The 22,390-nt window shown below is 44.3% G+C and overlaps 1 protein-coding gene across 1 annotated transcript; it reads left to right on the top strand.

Moving 5' to 3' along the window:
* Positions 1 to 273: 273 nt before the first annotated feature.
* On the top strand, positions 274 to 2,907 carry LOC147894881 (uncharacterized). The gene is made up of 5 exons (XM_087383586.1): positions 274 to 360; positions 615 to 1,355; positions 1,489 to 1,596; positions 1,735 to 2,216; positions 2,866 to 2,907. Exons 1-5 carry the CDS (start codon positions 321 to 323, stop codon positions 2,905 to 2,907), a joined length of 1,413 nt encoding a protein of 470 aa, XP_087239712.1. The 5' UTR covers positions 274 to 320.
* The last annotated feature ends 19,483 nt before the right edge of the window (positions 2,908 to 22,390 follow it).

The raw sequence follows: 22,390 nt of genomic DNA, 5'->3' as shown, positions 1-22,390 counted from the left end.
CCACATGTGACTCGTCTCTCTTGTGTCATTCAAAGTATACACTGTGACAAACTCTACTTGCATGTCTTCCAGATTTAACATGATCCGAGGGAGGGAGATCTGACTTCTTCTTGGCTTGGATTCTTTCGTTTATATGACGGTTGCGTTGACCACACGGAAGCCTTTTTTATTTTCCTAAGAAACGTGATTCTTGTCCCATCTTGCCCTCAGAAAACGCGATTCATGTCGCCCACAATCATATGCATCCTTCCCTCCCCATTTCCAGCTTTCAAGCTCAATTTCTCCACGCTTAGCTGCTTAATTGCCGCAGTTTCAGTACCATGTCCCTGAGCTCGACCGCAGCAGCGTGGTCCGTTGACGGTATTTCTCGCTTGCTCTTGCTCATCATCCTTGCTCTCGCCATTACGATCTATCCTGTTTTAAACGCCTTCGCATCACGCAACGCTCCTAGCCACAGTATTGCAGCGCAGTCGTGGGCTGTTGTTTCTTACGTGCATCATACAGAGATGCACCTTGACTTTATAATCTGCATGCTTCTGTGTGGAAAATGGGCGTCTTTCCTTTAACGACAGAAACCCTCGTTCAGCTGGCAATTGAAAATTTGTGGTTTTCAGAGGAATCAGGTGAGCCCGGCGAAAAGATCCCCATAAGAATGATCGACGTAGAAGCTACTATCAAGAATCGCGAAAGCGGAAGCATCTGTTTCACGAGAAGTGAAACCTGGCACATAATTTCCCACAGGTGGAGCGCGGACGTTGCAGAGTTCTCCAAAGCAGTAGGCAACAAGTTGAATGGAGCTAAAGCGAGGGGCGATCTGAGGAGCTACGAAACGCTCTTCGAATCTGCCGGTTTCGGCAACCACCCAAGTTACAAAAAGTTTGTGGAGTTCCTCAATATTCTTCAAACAGACGGGGTAAGATCGGTTTGGTACGATGCTTTGTGCATAAACCAAACAGACAACGAAGAGAAGGATAAAGAAATACAGCGAATGGGCACATACTACGCGAGGAGCCTAGGCTGCTACGTTGTGCAGCATGGGATTGGAAAGGGTTTCAAATTGATGGATAATGGCGACCAGCTTCCTGATTGGTTCAGCAGGGCTTGGACCTTTCAAGAGTGGGTGCTTCCCAAAAAGGTTATTTTCATCTTAGACCTGGGGATAGAGAAGAGGCTTATGAGGACGGCCAATGTCATTTTACGTGACGACGAGGCACAAGGCAGGAAGTGTTCGTGTTGCCATCATGCGACTACTTTCAATCCACGTTACATAAAGCAATGTATGCCATTGGGTTCCTCCCATGCAGAGGAAGAATTGCTGTGCTCTGAGAGGGAACAAAACAAGTGTTCGTCCAGAGGTCACTTTAAGAAAATATGTGGTCACACACAGTGGTAACTTTGTGGACGATCTGGGCTATGTTTTTCTGGTCAAGGTAAAGCTTCAACTTACCAATGCTACTCTCCACATGCCGGGAATATTAATGGATCCAGGTATAATTCAACAGAAGGAAGCCTTGAGCAATGCCAATTTCGAACTCGTGGGCCGACTCGGATTGAAGACCACTTTGAGGGGACCTTACTACTACCACATGAACAAAGGTATACTCTACATTTTCAACATACATACATACATATATTCATTTTCTTGAAAGTGTCTTAGCTCAGTATTCGAGCTTGCTTCGATGCGTGGTCATCTGATTGAACATTGTGTGTTTGCTCGTTGCTGGTGGTAAGCAGAGAAGGTGATGGCATTGGCAATCGAGGAGATCTCGGTGCGCGATTGTTCAAATGAAGAAGATAGGGTGCTGTCGATATTGAGATTGATGGGTGTGGAGGATGCAATGCAAGTGAGGACGGGAATGTCTTTAGTTGAGCAAGTGATTGCATTAGGCAAAAGCTTGGTAGCATTGAATAAGGGGGAGATGGTGGTAAGGCTATGTTTGGTGGATGGATGGGGCAATGAGATGCCAAGCATGTCTTGGGCACCCCATTTCCATGTGAATAAGGACTCATGGCAAGCACGTGTCAAGGACCTAGCTCAAAGGTTTGTGAGTAGTGAGTACTTCGAGAGATTTGAATGCCATGCAAAAGTGGAGGGCCTCTCCAGTGATGGCACTCTTTGCTTGAACACCCCCCTCATCCTTGCCCACATTACCTCTTATGACCATCATGATGACCATCATGACATGGTTCACAAAGAGAGGAGAAAGCCCAATGAGGTAAACAAGTCCATGGCTCTCAAAGTAGATGGACTTGTCGTGCTTCACCTATGTGCTTGCGCTTCTCCACAACATGTGAAAGATGCTTGTGTGATTGAACCCGCAAAAACACCCGAACGTAATTGCATTGTGCTCACTGCCCCACACATGGAAATGCGCCTTCATCATCTTGCACCACAAATCCCTGTTTGGTTAGTGCGGATGGGACAAGGATACCACGATTCTAATTTTATTGTTTCTTCATATTTCCTTGTGTGCATAGGAAAAGAGAAAAATGGATTAGGCCCTCTCCACAAGATTGGGTATATAAGTGTGGCTCCAAGGGACCTAGTAAACCAATGTCCTAGTCTACTATCACATGAAATTCCCTCAGTTAGGTGTTTTATAGGTGGCATTGGTACAAGTGACTTAAGTGAATTCGTGTTATCATCTATGGAGTGACTTGGTGAAGCTTAAACAATTTTATTCATATATTTGATAAAGGCTCAACATCACACCATAAAATTGAACTAATTGTTGATCTTGTACATGATTGAGTAATGATTGCAACCATAGGCTTTTCCACATGCATGTATGTGGGACCCTCATGTTTGCACTTACTAAGACTTTAATGTTTACTCATATGTGGTTTTATGAGTGTGTTATGTAGTGGATGGCAAACATAGCTTTTCTACATGGAGCAAAGCTTTAATTTATTGTTGTGGTTTTTTAAAAGGATCTAATGATAGCCACCTTACTGGAAGAATTCCTTGTAATACACCACAAATCCACACCGTACTATCCCTAGGCTAATGGTCAAGCCGAGAGCACAAACAAGACCCTGTGTAAAATCTTGACAAGAATGGTAGAGGCAAGCAGGAATGATTGGGAACACAAGCTTACTGCAGCCTTGTGGGCATATCGAACGGCCTATAAGGTAGCTACCAATAGCACCCCTTTCAACCTTGCTTATGGCCTAGAGGTAGTCATGCCTATGGAGTTTCTAGTGCCTAGTCTCAGGATTGCAGTTAGGGAAAGGTTACCAGGAAATGCTCTCGCTGAATGCCTAATAGAGTTGGAAAACTTAGATGAAGCGCATTTTAAGGTCATGATCGTACACGGCATGATGGTTGAAAAACTACAGCATAAGTAGTGGTTTGACAACAATCTAAAATTTAAAGACCTTAACCAAGGTGACTTAGCCCTTCTCTTCAGCGTACGCAACACCAAGCAAAAACTGAAGTATCGTGGCCTAGGACCTTATAGAGTCTCTGAAATCACCCCTCTGGGGATAGTCCGCATCAAGACACTTGATGGTGTTGAGATGGTGGGCTATATAAACATTAGCAAACTGAAACCTTGCTCTCCTTCACTGTAAGAAAGAATAGGAAAAGGAGCTCAAGCTCCAAAAATAGCAGGCACAACGTGATGTCGATGCCAAAATCAAGAAGGCACGAGAAAGGGCCAACCTTAGCATCAATATGGCCACACTTGTTGCCTCAGGAGAAATAGAAGACACAAGCATCCCCCTTGCCAGAATCACAATAGGACTACAAGTACAAGGCTGGGAGGCACAAGTTAAAGCCATGATCGATATGGGAGCAAGTCAAAACTTGCTTTTGTTTGAAACATTCATAAAACACTTCCACCAAGTACCCCTCACTCCTACATCTTCTAGGATGATAAGTGTAAACAGGTAGAGTACAGGTGTGGTAGGATCCATAGAGATACCAACATTGATTTCTAATCATTTATTGCCATGCAAGTACTTCGTGACCCCCGTAGGTACACTACAGGAACATGTTATCCTAGGAAGGCCATGGATTGTAACCACATCATGCCAAGTCAACTTGCTAGAAGATATTGCCACCATGTACCTTCCCCATGGCACTGCCATCATTCATTTGTACAAGGAGGACACAAAAGGTAAAAAGAATAATGCCTCAACAGAGGTGGCTATCAACTTAGCACCGAAACCAACTTCATCTTCTAGGGTAGTGAACCTTTTAGGGGCCAAGACAGTCTCTTCCCCCTCCTTACCAACCATGTAGTAGTGGGTCCACAAGGATCTATTCCCCCAGAGGGAGCCAAAGACAAAGAAGTATGGGTATGGGTTCCAAAACAACCTTGACACAAACCACCTAGACCCCATCTTCCAAAACCTCGTTCTAGTGTACGCAAAACACAACGAAGACGTGGACCACATCAGTCACCCCACCGTGACAGATGGGTCCCATGCCATCTATTTAAAGCCCAAGGTGTTTAGGAAGGAAATATTTACATTTGGGTTCCTAATTCAAAGATAGTAGGTTTGGTACCAACGAGATCCAAACCAACCGCAAGCGACCAACACAACAAAGGATTACATCATGGGTGTGGCAGTCCAAGAGACCACCATCTGATACCAAAGCCGTGATAGCCCCACAATAACCTATCACCCCCACAAAGGATGTCGATCTATGGGTGTCACGCTTGTGGCCTCTGGACTCTCACTCACTCGTCTCTCCACAAGAAAGGGAAGGGAAGGGAAGGGAGGGGGGAGGGAAGGGATGAGAGGGTACGTGAGAGTGTGGTGAAGGGAAAGGGGGAATGCGTATGCATAGCAACGACAAGGAGGCAGTAATGGAAAAGAAAGAAAGCATAAACCAAACACAACACAAGGGAGTGGGAGGGAAATGGGAGCTTGTATTCCTTGCAAATGACAATGAAGACCAAAGTAAAAAAGACTTGGCTTTTATACAAGACCTTTTCCAAAGGGATGGTCTAACCCTAATTTCCCCTACTATACCTAATTCTCTAGTTTGGTCAAAATAGACCCAAATTGAGATCTGATTGGACTGGCCTCTTCCTAGTAGTATTGGAAACATAATACAAGGCTTCTCCATGTCCCTCCTCTCATTTCAATTAAAAGTACGCCGCATATATACAAAGAATCATGCGTTTTCGCATATGTACAAAAGAATGCCAAAAATGTAGGCGAGGCCCACTGTCTCTATTAACCCTTCACAAAGCGGCCAGCATGCTCCCCGACCTGATGTAGATCCAATCCCTTGGATCTATGTGATGGAGGAGCGACATTGGTGAAGATCATCCATTGAAGCGCAAGACATTTGCCTTCTCCATCCATTCTATCAATTCCCTTCAGGCTTGTGGTCGCGGGAGGGTGGGGCAAAACTACACTTGATATGGCCTCCAAAAGAGGTATGTGGACATATCTTTGAATGTTTCGATGTCGCTAGCGGGGAGATTTTGGACTCGATAGTATAGTTGTGCGACCTACTGTAGGTTGGAGCATTTGTTGAGGTCGAAGATGATTGGAGTTTCGACCTCAACCTCTTGCTCCTCTTTGCTAATGGGGACTTCAAGGAGCAATGTGATGATGAGGCAAAAGAAATGCACCATGGCCTTTATCTCCAGATTGTTAACAAAAGGTGTTGAGGAAGTCACAGAATTCCTCTTCGGAGTCTATTGCTTTGGTGGTGAAGGCCGGGAAGTTCCTGAGTACATTTAGATCCTTGCATTGGATTTCTTTGAAGTGCTTCTAGGACCATCTTTGCTTTATAGGCATGTAGGTTGGATTGACCTGGATGGATGCTGGTTGGTTGTAGTAGGTGTGCCACCTGGGCTGGATCACAAGGTATGGTACTCGCCATTTGGGTTGTATACCCATGATAGCTCACATGAGGGGATAGGCTTTGAGGTTCAAGGGTTGTGCTCCTCCGTGAGTATGCCATGGGTATTTGTGCTTTCATGCATCGAACATGTCCTGCCATAGATGGAGCTGAGTCTGTATGTCAAAGGGATGCATAGGAGCATCAGTTGGGTTTTCAGAGAGTGGATTCAAGTGCGCGAACCCAATGATGTCCTCTTGCATCCGGTGAATCAAGATGCTTTTGCTCCAGCCATCAATTATGGATGTAAAGGGAGCTGGTGGGTTCTACTCTTCTTCATCATCTCTCGGGGATGGTGGGGCATGTTGGATTGGCGGGGAGGGGCCAGTAGGGATAGAGGGGTCGGAGGCGAGGTTAGTTGGACGGGTGGGTGAATGGTGGTACTAGCAGGTGGGGTGGATGAAGACTTGGGGGTGCATTTGTGAGTGCACTGGAGACTGGAGGTTGTGAGGTGCTCGATGCATTAGAAGGGGGTGGTTGTGCAAGCAGGAGTGAAGGCGATGAGGGTGGGGTGGGTGCCTATGGTGAATCTAGAGACATGTCAGAGGAGTCATAATGACGTTCGTCTGAATCATACTATTGTTTGAACTCATCCATCTCTTTTCTTATCTCCTCTTATGACATGTTTTCCGGGTAGGTGACATGACTGGTGTCAAAAATTGCTGATTAAGGTGCTCTAAATGAGGCGGAGTTGTTGATGTACTCGATTAAACAAAACTATGATACCGTTGGGTGGGTATACAGTAGATCCCTATTTTTTTAGGTGGACGAGAACCTTTTTAGCACGGTGATGACCTTTCTCATCCAACCAGCTGAGGCCTCTGGTCACAAAATATAGTTGGATAGGAAAGGCCATTAGGTCATCTAGTTTATATCTATGGGCTGCTGGAGAGTGAGGTTGGAAGCAAAAAAGGACATGACAACTGTCGGGTGGGTGATGGGCTCTAGTTTATCAAGGAGGGTGGAAAACTAGTGGGGTGCTAGGGGGAGATTGGTGTCTATGTGATGGGGTAGGAGGGCTAAGTGATGTGCATGTGTACGTGCATGAGAAGGGTTTCATGAGGAGCATGAGAGGCGAATGTTAGGTGGGAGAGTTGGGGGGAGGTGGTGGCGAGGTGATCCAGTCGTTTCTCGATTGACGAGTCAACGGACTGGAGCGGGGCAGGGGTTTGGCGGGCTTCCTCCAGCTCTTCGGTCAACTTGGAGACTTGCATGTCGCGTTGCTTTAGCAAGGTCATGGTGAGGGCGGCTTGTTGCTGGTGTCTTTCAATGTCCTCTGCTTGCTGTTGTCTAATATCCTGGATTGCCTTCTTCAAGGCCTCTTTATGCTATTTGTGTTGCTTCTGCAAATCCTCTTCGAGGGCTTGGAGGTGCTTCTTGTATTCTCGGAGTTGCATTTTCTACCTCTCCTTGTAGTGGTCTTTTGCGGCTTACAGCTCCGCAACTTGTTTCTTCATGGCCTCATTTACTACGATGACCTTTTCCTTATCCTATTGGCTCTGTATCAGCTATGTCATGGCCTCGTCAAGGTCTTTTTGTGCTGCATCTGCAGCAAGCGCAGCCTCCTGTACCATATGCCGTTGGCTTGTATAGGCCAGTGTGCTACGATGGCTGTTTGTTCATTAAGTTGCAGCAATAACCCTTGGACATCATCCATCCTTTAGGATTCCGCTTGGACCCTAGCAAATGTTACGAGGATCTTGGTGATCTCGGCTTAAAGGGGTTTGGGAGGGGTCGGTGCAAGAGGGGGAGGTGGGGGCATCTGGTGAGCTAGGCCTTTTCTCTTCTCCAAGTATCGGAGGGTTTCTGCTACTCTTTAATGTTCCAAAGAAGTTATGTCACAAGCTGGGGGTGTTGAGGTTGTGGCAGTGGGACCCAGTGTCAACTCAATAATCTTCACTATTGAAACATGCCCTTGTTCTGCAAGATCAGCTTGGTGCTGTGAATACTAGGCCTCTTGCTCCATTTTCCTTCTCTTTGAGTCGTGTTGCTTGAGGGGGGAGAAGCATTCTTGTAACACGGCTGTAACCAACCTAAGGGGGGTTGGAAGGACTACTCTAGGGAGATGATAAATGACCAAAGTGAAAGTAATGGGGTTTGCATTAGCTTGATCGTGGTGCTTGCATTGGTGGTCAATCTTATAGAAAAGGTATTCGGTCCAATTGGTGGAAAACAATTCTGGTTGGCACAGCCTTGACAAGTGCCCTGAGAGAATGATCGAGTGATGATCATTATAGAATTGTCATTACATGGGTGACTTTCCATAGCACCAGATCCTATATGGCTTCAAATGGGATGCCATTTTTGTGCTTTGCGGGGTTGCAGGGATCCATGGCTCCAAGATTTTATGGACATTGTGGATCCGGATATGCTTCTTGGGGGGGGGGGGGGGGGGGTGAGAAGGTGTAATGCTTGCTGCACGACCTCTGTGGAGAAGATAATCTCTTGCATGCCAGTCTGGGAGTTGTTGGTCACTACTGGTTGCTTTGTTGCTGGCTGGTAGTTGTCCACAAATTTGATTGCTCTGGGGAGGTTGTGACATCTTGGCAGCAATGCCACGAAGTCCCCTAGCCCAATGGCTGCGGGCTTAGGAAGAACATCCGGGTCCCTAAATGCTTCATATGCCTCTGTTGTATGGTAGGTGAATCTGAAATCAAGGTTTGGCCTAAAGCGGTAGGAACTATGGACCACATGTCCCCGCAGTGCCTGCATCCAATCAAGCCCTAATGGTGATATTAGGGTCTTGTTTGCGAAATGTTCCTTGTGCAGTTCTGGCACGTCTCTGAGTAATCTTATTGCATGTGATACATGCAAGCTTGCAACCTCTGTGTGTGGATCTGAAGACTGTGGGTGGGGCATTTCTTGGGGTGGGGGATGAGTGGCGGTGTTGGCTTTTTGCGTGATGGGGGGTAGGAGGTCCATGGTAGGCTGGTCTTCGGATAGGATTTGCTCCAGGTCGTCTATGGTGAATTCAGGTTCAGGTTCGGCCTCGATGAACCCATAGTGTTGGTAGGGGGTTTCGGGGGTTTTCAAGGTGATTATGTGCATGTTTTAAATTTTGGAAAATTTTGACAGCATTCAGTTACTTTGGGTAATTTTCTAAAAACTGTTGGCCTCTATGTATAGTGTCAGCTTGAGATCCACACATGGATCTTGCGAGATCCCCACGTGGATATGTGCAAATCCCTGCATGGATCTGGAGTTCCACATGCAGATCTGGCAGTCTTTCCTGTTGAATTTATTTTCCCTGTTGGCTTTGCAGTTGTCTCTGGTCTTCTCTATTGACCGAGGGGTCTTCCACGTTGACTTTTTGGCCTAGTTTCCCATTGACTTTGCGCTTTTTCCCATTGACTCGGTTGTTTCGAGTGTGGAAGTGGGTGAGATCCTTGCGTGGAGGTTGGAAGATCCCCGCATGGATATGGGGCTGAGATCCGTGCGTGGATCTTCATGTTTCCCGTTGACTTCTCAGATCCTTGTTGACTTTTTGATAGGTTTGCACTTGGCTTGATTTTTGCCCTAATTTTGGTTTTTGAAAAAATACAAGGGTTGGGGGGGTTCACGGAGGTTGATCTAAGTCGACGGTCCATGTACTTTGTGGCTTGGGTTCCCATACAGTGTTTTGTGCCATTGCCACGGTTGCCAGTGCCGGTTTGATGGTCCGTCTCTATACCCAAGAGGTGAGGTTCTTGTGTGGCTCACCCCTTTGGTCTCTTCAATTTGATGCATTGGTCGTCGGTTCACTGGTTGTCTTTTTACCAAGGAGCTGAGGTTCTTCTGTGACTTCCCCCCTTGGTCTCTTCTAGTCCGAGGTAATTCCCCATTGGCCTGCCTATTGTTGTGTGCCCAGACTGTCGTGGACTTTGCAAACCACGTGCCAATGTGCGAAAGGGAGCGTGATATTGACAATACTCACTACTATACTGCAATGATGCGTCACTTACTTGTGTGGGTGGCAGCCTTGTAGGTCTTTGTAAACCATGTTGAGCATTATTGCACCTTAACAGTGAGTGTGCCCTTGTGCTAGTGCATGAGTGCTTGCACTCCCTCCCATGGTAATCTTGCGGATGCTGCATGGTGTGAAGGTTCTTATGGCTCCACCTCTTGCGAGACGGGTTCTTGTCGATCTTCGAGCATGTATGCGGTTGTGACGATATTTGGTCCTGGCAGCATCCAAATGTATGTTGTATTGTCTACCGACTCTAGGCCTCTTGGTGAGACCATGTTGGGAAAGGCCAAGTATGCTTCCATGGCAGGTTCTTGTGTGGCTACCTGGAAACTCCATAGTGGCGAGGGCAACGAAGAAGTGTCCGTCACTGGTCAGCCTTTCATGAGTTGTCACCATGTGGGTTCTTGTGTGTCCACTCGTGGTTGATCTTCGTTGTTGCAGCCATCTCTAAAAATGAGAAGGAAGGTTCTTGTGGATCCACCTCTTGCGAGCTGGGTTCTTGTGGCTCTTCCTCCTTGGTGGAGTCTTCGTCGATGTCCATGGATGCCTGCTTTGTCTTTTTGTCTGAGGGGATAGGCCCCTTTGTGGCCGTCCCTCAGACCTCTTCACTGGTGCTAGGGGTCTCTTTACGCAAGGAGTCAAGTTCTTGTGTGGCTGTCCCTTGGGTCTCTTCTTGGTACCTCCTTGTGTAGTCTTTGTGTCCTAGGGGCTAGGTTCTTGTGTGGCTATCCCGAGGACCCTTTCATTGTGCCCATTTTGCTACGTCTCTGTGCCTGAGGAGATAGGTTCTTGTGGGACCATCCCTCGGACCTCTTCTTTGTTCTGCCATTGCATGGCTTTGGGTTGCCACTGTCACTTTGTCTGAGTGATAGGTTCTTGTGGGGCTATCACTACTTTGGTATCAGACTGTGGTATCTTGGGATGGCATACCCATGATGCAGTCTTTGGTGGTGTTGGCAGCTTGTGGTTGGGCTGATATCTCATTGGTGCCGGACCTGTAGTCTTCAACTTAGGGACCCAGATGTAAGGATTACCATTATAATAATCCTGGGTTCTAAGTAGATGGCATGGAACCCATCTATCACAGTGGGGTGACCGATGCACTCCACATCTTCGTTGTGTTATGCGTACACTAGGATGAGGTTTTGGAAGTTGGGGTCTAGGTGGTTGATGTCGAGGTTGTTTCAAAACCCATACCTCTACTTCCTTGTCTTTCCTTTCCTTTGGGGTAAATAGATCCTCCCACCACTACATTCTTGGTATGGGGGGGAAAGTGTTTTACCTGGTAGAAGGTTCAGCGCCTTCAAAGGAGAGGTTGGTGTTGGCGATAAGCCGAACTTCCTCCATCATGGTTGTACTAGGTTGAAACTTGGTATCCTTGGTGCACAGAAGGATGGTATTGGTGCCATAGGGAAGGTGCATGGTGGAAGTATCTTCTAGCATGCATCTACTCCAGAAATGAGGACCACATCTCAAGTACCTCAGGCTAGTGTTTGAGCATTGTAGGTTGTATAGAATTTCTTTGAACCCACTGAAATGTCAATTCTGGGTAAAACACAGTGTGATCTTGGGCCATATTATGTCCAAGAGAGGGATCTCCACCGATTATAACAAGGTGAAGCTCATTCTTGAACTACCCCCACCTGCAAATTATAAGGGAGTTCAGCGCTTCATAGGACATACATGGTATTATAGATGGTTTGTACTTTCTTATGCTCAAATTGCACGGCCCTTGTATCATCTTCTTATCGAGTTCAAGTGGATGGATGAATGCCAGCAGAGGCATATGAGACATTGAAAAGAGCATTTGCCACAACACCAATCTTAAGAGCACCGAATTGGGATCTAGTATTCCATGTTCACATAGATGCTTTGAATTATGCGGTGAGATGTGTGCTAGCACAGCCTGGTGAACACAACATTGACCATCCGATCTACTTTGCAAGTCTCCAATTGAATGAGGCTGAACGGAATTCCTGGGGCACCAACTCAATATATGTCATGTTACTACCCTCGTCCAAAATCTAGGGTATGGGGGGACAAGGTCCATATAGAATATGCATTGATTTCTTACAAAAAAATTAAATATGCAACGGGAAAATATGCAAATCTGAAGTCCCCCCTCCCACAAATCATAAGGTATGTAGTTAAAAAAATATGGAAGATTTTAAGATCTGTACATTTTTTTCATAATATGTGAGACCCAAGGGAGGGGTCTTTTGGACTAGGGGGGTTAAAATAAAAATAACACTAAAATATGAAAACCCAATTGCTTTCAAACCCATATAACTATTTCATATGTTATTGGAATTTCAAGGTGTAAAGGCATAATTGAAGCTCTTCTAGTGTATAACACATTCATGCTAGTTTCACTAAATTTTATTTGTGGCATATTTTTAAATTCTTCTCATACTCAATATTTTGATTGTTATCCTTAGTAAAGGGAGTTGGCACCCCAGGATGGAATTACACAACAGCAAGACGAGAAGGCTTAGCGATGGTATATGCCGTCAAAAAGTTTAGGCATTACTTGCTAGCCAACAAATTTGTGTTCTTCGTCAACCATCAGGCCTTGTTGTAATTAATAAACAAGCCATGCATGACGGGACGTATCACAAAAGGGATCCTTATCCTATTAGAGTTCGAGTTCACAGTTGTAGTTAGGAAAGGCAAAACTCATATTCTTGCGGATCACCTTTCCAGGATACGGAATGGGGAACCACCAAAATGGGAGTGGAGGATGATCTTCCCGATGCACCGCTATTCCAAATCTATTTGATTCCAGAGTGGGCGGAGGAGATAGGTCACTATCTCACTAACGGATTACCCCAAGACAGACCCTTAGATCAAGCAAGGGCTAGGAGATCGATCAGGGATGCGGCACCTTATCAATTAATTGTGGGCTAATTGTACAAAATAGGGAAGGATGGAATCCTTTGAAAGTGTGTAAGTGAAGATGAGTTTCTGAGCATCTTAGAAGAACCACACTCAGGTATAGCTAGAGGTCATTTTGCCCGACACGACTACAAGGAAAATCTTATAGGCCGGTTTATGGTGGCCTACTATGTTTGGCGATGCGGTTGAATTTGTGAGAAGATGTGACCCATGCCAACGAAAGGCAAAACCACAAAAATGGGATATGATGCCATTGCAAGAAATCCTAGCTACTCAACCCTTTGAGAAGTGGGGAATAGAATTCGTAGGTCCCATCAGTCCCGCTACAAAAAATACTCAAGCACGATATATTATCGCTGCAATAGATTACTTCACAAAATGGGTAGAAGCTCGAGCGAAAAAGAAAAATGATGCGTGCTCTACAGCCAATTTTTTGTATGACCAAGTAATCTCACATTTTGGATGTCCTTTAGAATTGGTAAGTGATCGTGGAACACACTTCATCAATGAGGTCATCGCAGTGTTGACTAGCGAATTCATGATAATTCATAGGAAGTCATGATAATTCATAGAAAGTCAACCCTGTATTACCCGAGACCCAATGGTCAAGCCGAGAGTTCAAATAGGACCTTTTGTCTTATAATGACCAAAATAGTGGAAGCTAGTCAGACGGATTGGGAGCATAAGTTAACAGCTTCTCTTTGGGCTTATAAGACTGCATACAAAGTTGCACTAACTATACTCCTTTTAGTTTAGCCTTTGGTGTCGAGGTAGTAATGCCCATGGAATACCTGGTGCCAAGCTTAAGGGTAGTAGTAAAGGAACAACTTATAGAAGAAGCCTTAGCCGATCGACTAGAGGACTTAGAACAGCTGGAGGAAACCCATTTACGAGTAGCTTATGGCACGCGAGTAGAGAAACTAAGGCGTAAGCGATGGTTTGATAGGAACATGAAGAATAAGGACCTTCAAGAAGGTGACCTTGCCCTACTGTTTATTAGTGTTTGTAACACAAAATGTAAATTGAAATATCAAGGCATGGGACCGTATAAGGTATTGGAAATAACGCTGCAAGGGGCAGTTAGGATTGCCACCTTAGATGGAGTGATCATGGATGGCTATCTAAATGGAAGAAAACTAAAAAGATTCTATGGTCCACTGACACTTCAAGCCTTGCACGCTATTCACCGGGACCATGAGAAAAAGAAACAAGAGAAAATTTTGAAACAAAAAGCTCAAGAGGAAGCCAAAAGAAGGGTGACGAAAAACCAAAGAACCAAAAAGATGAATTTATATAAAGCAACTCTACAAGGTACATAACAAATAGAAGAACTTGTTGTTGATCTTGCCAGATTAATGGTTGAGTTACAGGTTTCTAGCTCGTCAATGGTAAACTGCGATGCACTGATCGATCCGGGAGCCAGCAACAACTTTATATCACAAGAGGTTTGGGAAAGTCTACCTTAGGTACCCCTTACCTCTATTTCTACTTCAATACGCTCAATTAATGGAAATACCTTAAAAGTACTGGGATCGATAGGATTGCCAATTTGTGTGAATAAGCACAAGCTAACTTGTAAATTCCATGTTATGCCCATAGGGATGCTTGATGAGAATATAGTACTTGGAAGGGCTTGGTGTTACCAAGTCAATTGTCAAATTGATTGGCAGAACCGAACGACAACTCTTACAAATGATGGTCGAACCTCGGTAACTGTGCTAATCAAGGAAGATGAACCACAGACTGTGACAAAGCCAATAAAAAGTTAGCAACGGTGTGCCCTCGAAGGGACCTAGTACCACCAGTTCCAATCAAATTGAGGTTAATAAATCAACTTTGGATTAGAAAATATTTATTAAAAGCTCAGGTTATTATGAGGGTAACTACTAAGTGTGGCTGCCATGCAAACCTCATCAACTTAGCCGATCTAAAGGCCACACCAGTAAGCCCAAATACAAAAGAAGGAAAACCTCTAAAAAGCCAAGGAATGTACCTACTAGATGGATACCCAAGGATCTTCTCAATGCCCAAGGATACTATCAAGGAAATACATACATTTGGGTGCCAAAACATAGCCGTCGGAATGCTCTGATACTCCAAACATCCTCGAGCCTTACTTCTCAAACAACTACAACTCAAAGGAGGGTTTGGAAACCAAAAGAAATTCAAGGACAGGTAGTAGATACACAAGAACCTACTCCTGCAATAAGAGTAGTTACACAAGAACCTGTTGTTCCTATGAGGTTCCTATGCAAACTTGGAAGGAAAGAATTAGCAAAGTAGACAAACAAGAACCTGCCTTGGTGATAAGACCTTCGCGACATATGGAAGAAAACCCTCGACCACATGCTACTTCATTTCAAGGGCTTCCACTTCGAAGACAAATATCCACAATAGCATATGTTCCATTACTTTTAAGATGCCTTCTTCCATAATAAGATTGAGTCATTAACAGGATCAAGATTTCAATGACCATTTCCATCCAAAAAGTAATCAACAACACCATGAATCATCTAGATCACTCTCTCTAATGTAGTAGTGTAGCCACACCGATCCTACTTGAGCATTCAATGTTGATGAACACATAGATTACAATCTCTCAATCCATCCAGTGCTTCTATTTCCCGACTGTCCATATCACATGCTACAATTACTCCATTGGCGGAAGGCAACAACACACATAAGCTGCTCCCTGAAGCCCTTGTATGGGCAGATGAAACAGTAACTATCACACATATATTGATATTTATAACAAAAAAAATTATATCATTAGGCAGTTTCACACATATCTCTCTACCATGTAGCTGAACCAGCTCAAAAATTCTAGAGTAGTGGAGTCAATTAATTGAATGTGTCCTTAACATGAAAAAGAATTTCTTGGCAACCCTTAAACAACCCTTTAGCTCTAAGGGTTAGGGACCCATTGCATCTTTATAGACTATGAGCTATAAAAGCTACATTGTTCCATGTAGCTCTTGACGGACATAGTCCTTTAAATGAGCAAGAGCTGCTTGACAAGCCCACTCTTTAACAGACTTAGTCCGTCAAGAGAACTATTGATCTCACTAAGTGATGCATCCTTCTTTGATGGTTAGAGCTATATGGGAAACATGAAACCATGGCTCTTCAATAGTCAAAGAGAGGACTTCAGGTACTTGACCTACATGAAACCGTTGTTCTCAAGCATCTGGCTAGAGTAGCTCATTTGGTGGACTAAGTCCACAAAGATGTCAAGGATCCATACCTCATTTGAAGACAACTCTATGTTATGGATCTATCATTGAGCAGTTTCACAAATAGCTCTCTACCATGTAGTTGAACCAGCTCAAAAAATTTATAGTGGAGTCAATTAATGGAATGCGTCCTTAACCAAAAAAAAAGTGTTTCTTTAAATAAGCAAGAGCTGCTTGACAAGGCCACCCTTTGACAGACTCAGTCCGTCAAGAGAGCTATTGATCTCACTAAGTGATGCATCCTTGTTTGATGGTTAGAGCTATATGGGCGAGCTATATGGGCAACATGAAACCATGGCTCTTCAAAAGTCAAAGAGAGGCCTTCAGGTACTTGACCTACATGAAACCGTTGTTCTCAAGCATCGAGCTAGAGTAGCTCATTTGATGGACTAAGTCAACAAAGATGTCAAGGATCCATACCTCATTTGAAGATAAGATTACATATTTAAATAATAAATTTTATAATAAATAATACACTAGATTATATTAACTTAGATTATTAAATTAAATTATGTTAAATTATATTAAATTATATTACTTTAGATAATATTAGGTCATTTTAGATTAATTAGTTTAGTTAATAGTAAAGAATAGTTTTCATAGTTCTAATAGTTACTTTTGTACAAATAATTTAGTCAGTAGTTTAAATAGTTTAGTTAGTTACTAATAATAATAAAATTAATTTAGATTATATTAGGTTATTTAGATTGATTAGTTTAGTTAATAGTAAAGAATAGTTTTGATAGTTCTAATAGTTACTTTTCAAATTGTACAAAAAATTTAGTTAGTAGTTTTAATAGTTTAGTTAGTTACTAACAAAATAAATAGTTTATTATATTATATTAAATAATAAATTAAATAGGTTTAATAAAGCTTAGCTTTAAGAAATTTAAAATAGGCTAGCTTCTAGATTAGGTTTAAAATATGCTAGCTTTATTAATGGAACCTTTCTTATTAGATTATTGTTTTAGTTATTACAATTAGAATTCAACTAGTTAATAGCTTTAAATTTTGGATCCATGGCTCTCTTGACGGACTGCATCCAACAAGTGAGCTATATGGTTTATATACACTATTGATCCATTGCATCATGATATGAGCTATATGAGCTACATGACTTATGGATCCATGGATTTCTTGACAAAATGAGTGCGTGAAGATGCATATGTATCTGTAGCTTATGTAGGCTTTCTTGAAACCATCTACTTTCTTAGCAGACAATGAGAGATTAAGCCTATTGACAATATAATTCTTCCTTGACGGACTAAGTTTATCAAGGAAGACGTATTAATGTCTCTAAGTTGTTAATGCTTGTCTTGGTAAAGTTTAAAATTATTTAGTATCTTAACATCTTAAAAAATTAAATGCAATTCTTTTTAAACAGATTTAGTAGATATTTATTTTTTGGAGAGAAGTAGATTCCTTTCTATTTACACAAAATGTAAGAAAACAATAAACGTCTATGCTCAACAGATAGCAGGTTCTCATATGCAAGAGAGACAAACTGATAGTATGGAGAATAAAAAATGATTACTATAAACCCAATACAATAGATGGCGGTGCCTCCCAGCCGTGTGCTCTTGTCGAGGGAGCTTCGATGGCATGCTGGAAACAATGGAAGACAGAGGCTGTATGCTGAAGGCTTAGGGTCTCTGTAGCTTGTGTTGATGCTGGGCTTTCACAGGATTGCTCTTATATAGCCACCATAGCATGGTCGGTTAGGTCTAGTCGGGTGCCCGACCCAGTCGGCCTGGCCGCCTAGTGGTCGGTCAAGAACTAGGCCCCCGACCACCCGTTAGGATGGTGGCACAGAATAGAGCAACTGGCCTACGGTTTCCGTTCGGCCCAAAGCCATCCGAGATCATCTGGGGCCCCAAACGAGACCTGCAACCCAAGAGTGGGCTGCCCCGAGAAATTCCATTTACCCTTAGTGCGGTTAGTCATGGGATGCCTTCCCGCACATGCATGTAGCCTAGTTGGCAGTGTACCAACTCTATCTAAAGCCGTCCAACCATCAGGCCACACATGGCCCCCATTTGGTGTCTAAACCAGGACCTATCGGATGACCTAGCTACTCAAATGCCTTCTCCTCATATGGGGGGCTCACAAGTAGAGTTAGCTGGTTACCGCGTAGTTAGATGAGAGTGAAGCATTGATATCTAACACCCCCTGTCAATGTCCACCTTGAAGTGAACTACTTTTTCGGCCCAACGCCGAGTCGATGAAGATGTCTCTCCAGCAAGTATCTCCCAAGAGCCTGTGTGAAGATGTCTGCAGCATTCTCTGTAGTTGAACAGTACACCAAGTAGACCTCTCCATCCATGATGAGCTCGCGCACAAGTGATACTGAATCTCAATGTGTTTTGTGCGAGTGTGGAAAACAAGGTTTTTTGCAATTGCCATGCAACTTTGATTATCACACAACAGCTGCGTAGGGTTGCTCTGCACTGCACCCATGTCTCCCAAAATCCTCCTCAACCATATTGCCTCGCAGGAAGCAAAGCACGTTGATTTGTACTCAGCCTCGGTAGAAGAAAGAGCAACCGTAGGCTGCTTCTTGCTGACCCATGAAACAACTCTAGATCCAAGTGAAAAATAGTAACCTAACACTAATCTCCTGCTGTCCACGTCTCCTACCCAATCTGAGTCACAGAATTCAGTTAAGGTGTTGTCCTTGGTATAGGTGATGCCATATTCTAGCGTGCCTTTGATGTATTTCAACACTCGCATCCCTGCCCTCCAGTGGTTCTCCCGGGGCTTATTGGAAAACCTGCTCAGTACACCAGTTGCAAAACTGATGTCTGATCATGTGTTGCACAAGTAGATTAAGCTACCCACAAGCCTTTTGTACTTTGCTTCGTTCACTAGTGGTGATGAGTCTTCAGTTGAAAGCTTCACATCAACCTCCATGGGGGTGCCAACTGACTTGCACTTAGCCATGCCAAATGCCTTCAGTATCTCTCCAGCATACTTTTGCTGTGCGATGAAGATCTGATTAGGCTCTTGCCAAACCTCTATCCCCAAACAGAAATGCATCAGTCTGAGGTCTGTCATTTCAAACTCTCTTCCCAGCATCTGCTTCGTCTGTGAGATCTTCTCTTCATGGTTTCCCGTCATGACAAGGTCGTCCACATAAAGGACCATGATCATACACTTGCCTCCTTCTCTATAGATATACAAGTTTGCATCTGATGGGCTCCTCCTGAACTCGTTTCTCAGAAAGTAGGCATCAATTCATTCATACCATGCACGTGGGGCTTGTTTCGGCGCGTAAAGTGCCTTCTTCAGTTTGCAGACTTTACCTTCTGAGCTGACGATCACAAATCCTGGTGGCTACTCCACGTAGACCTCCTCCTTGAGATCTCCATTCAAAAAGGCAGATTTCACATCCATCTGAAACATGGGCCAGCTTTCATGTGCTACTAAGGCCAAAACGCTGCGAATTGTGGTGAGTCTAGCTATGGGAGTGAAGGTATCTTGATAATCACAACCATGTACCTATGCGAAACCCTTTTCCACGAGCTGCACCTTATAGTTATCCAACGTGCCGTCGAACTTGTACTTGCTCTTGTAAACAAACTTAGTGCCAATTATCGTGCGGTTTGGTGGTCGATCCACAAGGTCCCAAGTGTTGTTCTTCATTATGGATCCATACTCCGACTACATAGCCTTCATCCACCTATTGTCCCCCTCTGCCTTTGCAAGACATTTGGGTTCTTCATCATGGATCACTTCTGTCATCAATGCATAGTTGACTAAGTGTTCCTGTGCTCTTCTTTGCTCCTCTAGTCTCTTAGACCGGCGGTATTCGGATTGTTCCTCCTCAATAGTTGGAGGTTCTCTACCATCCTAAAGCTGCTTTACCCACTTCAGGAATTGCTGTTGCCATTGTGGTTTCAGAGGCTCGTCCTCTTCTTTGTCTTTGTCTTCATTCCTCCCAAGCACCATTGGTCTGCTTTTGGTGGGTGTATTGGATGAATATCCTCATCCTGGTTTTCTGGAAAGGAAGCCTCCTCCTCCAATTGATGCAGCCGTTCATTGAAAACCACATTGCGACACACTATTACCTTCTTGGTAACAGGATTATAGAGGCGGTAAGCCTTTGCCTCTTCACTGTATCCCAAGAAAATACATTTCTTGCTCTTTGGATCCCACTTGGTCCTGTTGGCATCAGGGACATGCACAAAACATTCACAGCCAAAGATTCTGAAATGTGCAACTGAAGGTTTCTTACCAGAGAAGGCCTGCAGTGGAGTCATCCCATTCACAGCCTTTGTGTAGCTGTGATTCAAGACGTAAATTGCAGTGTTACATGCTTCAGCCTAGAAACTCTTTGGCAAATCTTTCCCTTTCTTCATACTTCTACCCATTTCACTGATGATGTGCATCTTGCATTCAGCTACTCCATTTTCTTCGGGTGTATGTGGGGGAGGTTTCTGCCTCTTGATTTCGTGACCTTTGCAATAACTATCGAATTCACTTGATGTGAACTCACCACCTCTGTTTGATCTTACCATCTTCAACTTCTTCCCTGATTCATTCTCGACCATTGCATGCCATTCTTTGAATTTTCCAAGAGCTTGGTTCTTAGTCTTCAGGAAGTATATCCATATCCTTCTACTATAGTCGTCGATCAGTGACATGAAGTAGTAGGATCTACCCAAAGCTTCCATCTCCATCTTGTAAGAAAACAATAAACGTCTATGCTAAACAGATAGCAGGATCTCGTATGTAAGAGAGACAAACTGATAGTATGGAGAATCAAAAAATGATTACTGTAAACTCGATACAATAGATGGCGGTGCCTCCCAACCGTGTGCTCCTGTTGAGGGAGCTTTGATGGCGTGCTGGAAACAGTGGAGGACAGAGGCTGTATGCTGAAGGCTCAGGGTCTCTGTAGCATGTGTTGATACTAAGCTTTCACGGGCTTGCTCTTATATAGCCACCATAGCATGGTCAGTTAGGTCTAGTCAGGTGCCCGACCCAGTCGGCCCAGAACGGCCGCCTAATGGTCGGTCAAGAACTAGGTCCCCGACCACCCGTTAGAATGGTGGCATCGAATAGAGCAACTAATCTACGCTCTCCGTTCGGCCCAAAGCCATCCAAGATCATCTGGGGCCCCAAACGGGCCTCACAACCCAAGAGTGGGTTGCCTCGAGAAATGCTCCATTTACCCTTAGTGCGGTCAATCATGGGATGCCTTCTCGCACTTGCATGTAGCCTAGTTGGCAGTGTACCAACTCTATCTAAAGCCGTCCAGCCATCAGGCCACACATGGCTCCCATCTGGTGTCTAAACCAGGACCTACCGGATGACCTAGCTACTTAGATGCCTTCTCCTCATATGGGGGGCTCACAAGTAGAGTTAGTTGGTTACCGCGTAGTTACATGAGAGTGAAGCATTGATATCTAACACCCCCTCTCAATGTCCACCTTGAAGTGAACTACTTTTTCGGCCCAACGCCGAGTCGATGAAGATGTCTCTCCAGCAAGTCTCTCCCAAGAGCCTCTGTCAAGATGTCCGCAGCATTCTTTGTAGTCAACTGTACACCAAGTTGACCTCTCCATCCATGATGAGCTCGCGCACAAAGTGATATTGAATCTCAATGTGTTTTGTGCGAGTGTGGAAAACAGAGTTCTTTGCAATTGCCATGCAACTTTGATTATCACACAACAGCTACGTAGGGTCGCTCTGCGCTGCACCCATGTCTCCAAAAATTCTCCTCAACCATACTGCCTTGCAGGAAGCAAAGCACGCTGATTTGTACTCAGCCTCGGTAGAAGAAAGAGAAACCCTAGGTTGCTTCTTATTGACCCATAAAACAACTCCAGATCCAAGTGAAAAACAGTAACCTCACACTGATCTCCTGCTGTCCACGTCTCCTACCCAATTCGAGTCACAGAATCCAGTCAAGGTGTTGCCCTTGGTATAGGTGATGCCATATTCTAGCGTGCCTTGGATGTATTTTAGCACGCGCATCCCTGCCCTCCAGTGGTTCTCCCGAGGCTTATTGGAAAACCTGCTCAATACACCAGTTGCAAAATTGATGTCTGATCGTGTGTTGCACAAGTAGATTAAGCTGCCCACAAGCTTTCTATACTTTGCTTCGTCCACCAATGGTGATGAGTCTTCACTTGAAAGCTTCACATCAACCTCCATAGGGGTGCCAACTGACTTGCACTCAGCCGTGCCAAATGCCTTCAGTATCTCTCCAACATACTTCTGCTGTGAGATGAAGATCTGATTTGGCTCTTGCCAAACCTCTATCCCCAAATAGAAATGCATCAGTCCGTCATTTCAAACTCTCTTCCCAGCATATCTACTTCATCTGTGAGATCTTCTCTTCATGGTTCCCCATCATGACAAGGTCATCATAAAGGACCGTGATCATACACTTGCCTCCTTCTCTGTAGATATACAAATTTGCATTTGATGGACTCCTCCTGAACC

Source organism: Dipteris shenzhenensis, chromosome 13 (assembly GCF_047967505.1).
Source record: "Dipteris shenzhenensis isolate YYH24624 ecotype China chromosome 13, Dip_SZ_1.0, whole genome shotgun sequence".
In the NCBI taxonomy this organism is placed as follows: Eukaryota; Viridiplantae; Streptophyta; class Polypodiopsida; order Gleicheniales; family Dipteridaceae; genus Dipteris; species Dipteris shenzhenensis.
This window is presented reverse-complemented; position numbering and strand designations above follow the sequence as displayed.

What these genes read in the sequence shown, in the direction of transcription:
- LOC147894881 (XM_087383586.1), top strand. Translation starts at nt 321, where the DNA reads ATGTCCCTGAGCTCGACCGCAGCAGCGTGGTCCGTTGACG. An exon ending in AGCAGCGTGGTCCGTTGACG is followed by an intron (nt 361 to 614) that starts GTATTTCTCGCT and finishes TGTGGTTTTCAG; the next exon opens with AGGAATCAGGTGAGCCCGGC. An exon ending in CTACTACCACATGAACAAAG is followed by an intron (nt 1,597 to 1,734) that starts GTATACTCTACA and finishes GGTGGTAAGCAG; the next exon opens with AGAAGGTGATGGCATTGGCA.